At 34.7% G+C, this 5,963-nt stretch overlaps 1 protein-coding gene across 1 annotated transcript; it reads right to left on the bottom strand.

Moving 5' to 3' along the window:
• Positions 1–308: 308 nt before the first annotated feature.
• LOC145035678 (uncharacterized) lies at positions 309–2,760 on the bottom strand. The gene is made up of 5 exons (XM_078984188.1): positions 2,274–2,760; positions 1,510–2,168; positions 1,178–1,427; positions 537–1,084; positions 309–449 (listed from the first exon to the last, which is right to left on the bottom strand). The coding sequence occupies exons 1-5, from the start codon at positions 2,758–2,760 to the stop codon at positions 309–311; spliced, it is 2,085 nt and encodes a 694-aa protein (XP_078840314.1).
• Between the last annotated feature and the right edge of the window lie 3,203 nt (positions 2,761–5,963).

Raw genomic sequence — 5,963 nt, 5'->3', positions numbered from 1 at the left:
AAATGCATCTTGAAGATGGTTTTCATTTGCAATTGAAATGTACAATGTTATTAATTGATATGTGAAGGCTAGTACACTAAACATATTAATTCATTACCAAAAAGTGCATACACACAATTACATTCAAAGTTATAAAGTTCTTAACACAACCATGATGCAAAATTTTCAAAAGACCTACAACACAAGCATTACATGCAAAGTTTTCAAGTTCTTAACACATCTTCAAACAAGTACACATGCAAGGTTTTCAAGTTCCTAATAACCACTAAAAATAGTTTTTAGCCCCCTCCAACTTCACCACTGCCTCCCTACCCTTTACATGTTCTGGAATTGTGCCCTTTGTTATGACACTTTGAACAAGTGACTACCAAATATTTCCTACTCAATCTACCAGATTGGCTATTTGGCTCATCAACACCCATCCTTCTCTTCTTCTTAGGCCTCCCAACCTACACATATTGATATACAATAGTTAAAATTGAATTCATTCCATGTTCACATGTATACTATATATTTGGTGTACTTTAAATATAAACATGTGTCTTATGTTTTGGTGGAAGTAAAATGAATGGGAAATCACTTTTAGGCCACATTGTACGTCCATTCAATGGATCAATTTTTTTGAAATACATGGCTTTCCATGTTGATAACCTACAGCAAGGATGGACCCATTCATCAACATGTGGGACATTTTCACCATTTTCAATTTTGTCCCATATAGCACAAACAGCATGTCTACATGTGAAACCTGTAATCTCCCAAAACCTACAACTACAACTCTGATCATTCAAATTTACCACATATTGGTCTTGCCATGTGCTTGTCACTTGGTACTTTCCCGCCCCATTGTAATTAGCCACATACTTTGATGCATCAGTCTTAATCTTTTTAAACAGTGTAGTTGTAGTAGGGGTTAGAAGTCCTTCACACTTATCTATTTCCTTTTGCACCACACATAACCTCTTCATAAGATACTCTCTAATATACTCTAAGCAAGTGATAATAGGTTTATCCCTACCTTCATCTAGCTTAGAATTGGATACCTCACAAAGGTTATTCAACAAACAATCAGTATGTGCCCTTCCTGAATAATAGATATTAAGAGAAGATAATTACACATATAGTAAACACACAACAAGGAAGATTAACATTTCTCAATAAATTTCAAGAAACTTACCACTAAAGTGAGATTTAGCCCACGTGTTTGCTGGGATCTTAGACACCCAAGCATGAGCCTCTGCATTGATCTTCTTCAACTCATCCATTGCTCTGTTAAAATGATTGTCTGTTGGTGCTCTACCACACTCCCAAAGCTGGTCACTTAAGTCTTTTCCTTTCCACTGTTTCTTCATGTTTTCCTGGATATGCCTCAAACAGAACCTGTGTTCTGCACTGGGGAATACCTTCTCCATTGCTGGTATTATTCCCTAAACAAAAGTCAATGTATGCAACATCAGTTAACCAAATGTATTTAGAAAAGGTAATAAAAAAAAGTTAGGTGATACACACCTTTTGTCTATCTAAAATGAAGGTAAATTTCGAATTTGGTCCCAGATCCAAATCTTCTCCTAACATTTCCAAAAAATAGGTCCAACTACTTGTTGATTCTATCTCTACCACTGCATATGCTACAGGGTATATGCCATTGTTTGAGTCCAGCCCTACAACAGTTAACACTTGCCCAGGGTAAGGGCCCTTCATAAAAGTATCATCCAAAGCTAGAAAATCTCTTAAACCAGATTTGAATCCTAACTTCAATGCACCTAAACAGACATATATTTTTCTAAAAGTTCTTGTGGTAATAGATAGGGAGGTTTTTGGATACACATCAATCTGAACTGTTGTACAAGGATTAGTGTTGAGTAGCTCGAACACATAATCCATCAAAAATCCATATTGTACTTGGTAGTCCCCACTAATGACACACTCAGCCATTGACTTTGCCCTGGCGACCTTTTTCAATGAGATTCCTACCTCCAGTTTCTTGCACAACTTTTCATGTAAAGCTTTCACTGGAATTTTAGGGTTACTCTGTATTTTTTGAACAATTAAGTTTGCTACGTATCTCGAAGTGCAAGCTTTAACCGCCCTTGTTTGCAAACATTTATGCTCATCTTGTACTGTTCTCACCAACCAATCCTGATTTTCATTAGCCCTCGATATTTGGACTGCCCATGGACATGTACCTTTATTCGCAATTACATCTTTACCCTTGCACTATGCCCTACTTCTAGTTGAGGGTCCACCACCATCAAATCCTATAGAAGGCTTACTTATAACACCTTTACATTTCACCCTAATCCGAATTTTATCATTTTTGGCTAGGTATAAGGACCTCCTTGTTGCTACAACATGTGAGTTCATGTAGTTTTTAACATCAAGCTTGGTTTTGAGGACCTGGCCAATCTGAAATGGTTTAACATGAACCTCTCCATGTGAGCATGTACTTGACTTACTTAAATCTTTTAGCAGTCTCTTCCTATTATCTTCAGGAAATCCTGCAAATTGATAATCATCATTGGCAATAACTTCCAACTCATCATCAACCATGTCAATCTGTTCATCTTTTGAATGATTGTTCAAAATTGCATGTTCATCAACATCAACAGGATTATGGAATTCACTCATGTCTACTTCTACATCAAATTGTATGTTAGACTCATCCACATTGTATTCACTGTCACCAGAATCATCTCCACTATCCTCAGAACCATGGCCACTCTTAGAGTAGAAAGCCTCTCCACTATCATCACTCACCATACCTTCTAGATAATCCACTTCTGGTTGTTTTTCAAATGAAGTTTCTGTTGGATTAATGTCTATGTCTATAATTATATTTGGTATGTACTTGACCCGACCCGCCATGGTCCATTTGGGTTGCACTTCACCAACACAATTTATATGGATAGTCTTTTGAGAATAGTAAATTTATGATTAATATTAATATATTATAAGTTCTAATATATTAATATGGAATCATATTATTTAATTAGTATTGATCAAAAATTAGTTTAGAATTAATTAAGTCATCAAAATGAACTAATTAAATATGGACTCTTATATATATGGAATGGGCCAAGTTCATTTAGGTTGGGCTAAGCTTTCATGGATAGTCCATGGAATGTTTAACCCATGGATCATATGAAATGAAAGGTCATGGGTTTAACCCTAGTCTCCATACTATCCTGAACAGTCTCGGGGAAGGCCACCAGCACCCCGATGAATGTCCCGTCATTGGTTGGTGAAATTGACACTAGCGTGGTACACTAAGAAGGGCTAGCCGATTTCACTAGAGAGAACCAAGTATCCATATTCTCTAAAGTCTTCCAAGGTGTTTTGGTGATTTGTGATTCCACTTGAGGCTTCCACACTATTGGGGCTAAGCTCTTAAAGCTTGAAGACATCAAGCTACATCAAAAGGTATGTCATCTAACTAGTACTTTGTAGTATAAGAACTTCATAATATGCTAGTTAGGATTAAAGCCTTGGAAATTCTTATTTGCATGTATAATAGAGAAAACATAGATCCAAGTTTTATAGGGTTGCATGTACACTATAGGAGTGTTAGAATGCTCAAAACCCAATAATGGTATCAAAGACAGGTTGTTTTCTGTTATATTGATGCAATATTTTATTTTCAAAGTTGAAAAAAAAAGGAAAAAAAACATGAAGTTTGTCAAATTTTAAGATAATTACTTGTTCTTGTGAAAAACTAATTATTTGTAAAATTTGAATAATTTTCTATATGAGTTAAATTAGGTCAAATTTAGTAAAAGATAAAATGATATGATTATTTTATTAGTTTTAAAAGTTTGATCTAAAGAGTTTTATTTTTTGAAATCTCCATAAGTTATGGATATGAAAAGGTTTTAAAAAACAAAATTGATTCAAAGTTTTTATGGAGTTACAAAATTTGGTGTTAATGTTTTAAAGAATTCCATAACTTAAGAATAAGTTATGGATCACCAAAAGTTTTTTATGTTACCTTGTTTTATGAGTGAATTTAGATTAATGGAAAAGTTATGTGATAGTTGGTTTTAATCCAAATTAATCTAAAAGAAGTTCATAAAATGTGTTTATGTAACTTAAAAGTCACATTTATGAATCATAAAACTCATAAAAGTTGGCAATGGTTACAAAAAATGAAGAGTCTTGTCATCATTAATTGTATTTATGACTCCATAACTTGTCCTTGAGTTATGGAGGTTCAAGAGTCACTTCATTAAAGAATAAAGTGTGTAACCTTAATAATTCCATAAGTTATAAAATAAAGAAAAGTTACATTCTTTTATTAAGTTTAAAGTCTTCCATAACTTGTCTTCAAGTTATGGAACTTGAAGAGTTTTTGGATTAAAACTACTTTAAACACATAAGTTATGGAATTAATTAGTTTTGAATAATTTCAAAACTTGCCCTCAAGTTTTGGAATTTGAATGTTCTCTTATGAATACTTTAATTCCAAGTTAGCCCTTAGAATTTTAAAAGTTAAAATTCAACCCTTATACTTTATAATATTATAAGTTAATAATATTTATATATATGTATAATAGTAAAGTAAGTCTTACCGTTAGTAGGCCTCATTCACGAAGCCGGTGTATAAGGGGGGTATAAGGTTACTGCCTATAAAATGGCAGTTTAATGGGTGTCCACTCTCACCCACCGCTTCCTTAACCGGTGGAGGGTCGTAAGCCGAACGGGTTTGACAAGACTATAATTCTCCCTTCATTAAAAGTATTAATGATAAATACTAAGTAACTAAACTCTTAATAATACCCAATCTTAGTTACTTAGGAAAATGTGAATAAGGTGCTAATCCATGAAATTACACTTTGCACCTTATTTAAGTCGGTTAGTGGAGCATGTGTGGTTAACCGGCACACTAACTCGTATTTAACAAGGTAGGCAAAGGGTAACTTAATGTTTATCATAGTATCAATGGAGCGTGTGTGGTTAACCGGCACATCGATTGAGGGGTAAACACTTAAGGGTACCAAGTAATTTGCATGGTTACTTCACACCTTGTTTTGTGATCCTCGGAATCCCAGTCACAAAACCTGAAGGGCACAATCGAGATTGAAACATGCCATTGAAAAGTTCAATGAATCTCAAAAGATCTAGGAGTTTCAAATCCAATTAAAACCTAATCATACATTTCGTTTATCTTGGTGGAAATTGGTGAATCATCATTCACCTACCTTCAAATATTTTATAGCTTGGATTACGGCATCCCTCTTCTAAGTTATAAAATAGTTTGTTGGGTCCTAGCCTTAATATTTCATATTGGGTGTCATATTAAGGACTTAAGATCAACTTGAATATCTCCCAAAAGATGTCTGGTCTAGACATCTATGATCCTCCCAAATCTCTTGAAACAAGCTTTCCTAAATGAAGATGATGTCCTTTGGAAATCATACTTCTTTAACCTCCTCCAATTATTCTCCCTAACCCACAAGTTCAAGGTCACTCAAGCCCTATTGTCAAGGCAAGGTCTAGGTGTGATCATATCTTGGAGATGTAGTCACATATTGACAAGCCGGGAGAGTTGGGTGTCAAAGTCTTAAGAAAGTTGGATGTTTACTTTCTAAGTCACATATGGAGTTACCTTTGGGACTACTATGGAATAGACTATGACAGGACCCTTAATGATCTTATTTATTTGCTAAGATCAACTTCCTAAAACTTTATGGACATTGACAATGATGACATTGGATATCTAGTAAAGCTCTCTCTTCCCGGTGGAAAGGGGTCGGCCATAGTCAACTCGGTTGACCAAATGGTAAAGAGAAAGGCTAAGTCTGAGATAGTCCCGTGTACCATTATCAAAGGGTCCATATGTTTATATTGCCAAAGGAAGGGTCATTAGTTGTGAAGCTGCCAAATTTACCTAAGGATGTTAAAGTTAATAAGTCTGACTCTACTTCAGGTAAAGTCCACTATCTAACTCTGCTAAGTTTCTATTATGA

Source organism: Lactuca saligna, chromosome 3, assembly GCF_052625555.1.
Source record: "Lactuca saligna cultivar CGN05327 chromosome 3, ASM5262555v1, whole genome shotgun sequence".
NCBI classification, from domain to species: Eukaryota; Viridiplantae; Streptophyta; class Magnoliopsida; order Asterales; family Asteraceae; genus Lactuca; species Lactuca saligna.
The sequence above is the reverse complement of the archived record's forward strand: the minus strand, read 5'-3'. Positions and strand labels throughout refer to the sequence as shown.

What these genes read in the sequence shown, in the direction of transcription:
- LOC145035678 (XM_078984188.1), bottom strand. Translation starts at nt 2,760, where the DNA reads ATGGTGAGTGATGATAGTGGAGAGGCTTTCTACTCTAAGAGTGGCCAT. An exon ending in TCATTTTAGATAGACAAAAG is followed by an intron (nt 1,428 to 1,509) that starts GTGTGTATCACC and finishes ACTTTTGTTTAG; the next exon opens with GGAATAATACCAGCAATGGA. An exon ending in CACCAAAACATAAGACACAT is followed by an intron (nt 450 to 536) that starts GTTTATATTTAA and finishes CAATATGTGTAG; the next exon opens with GTTGGGAGGCCTAAGAAGAA.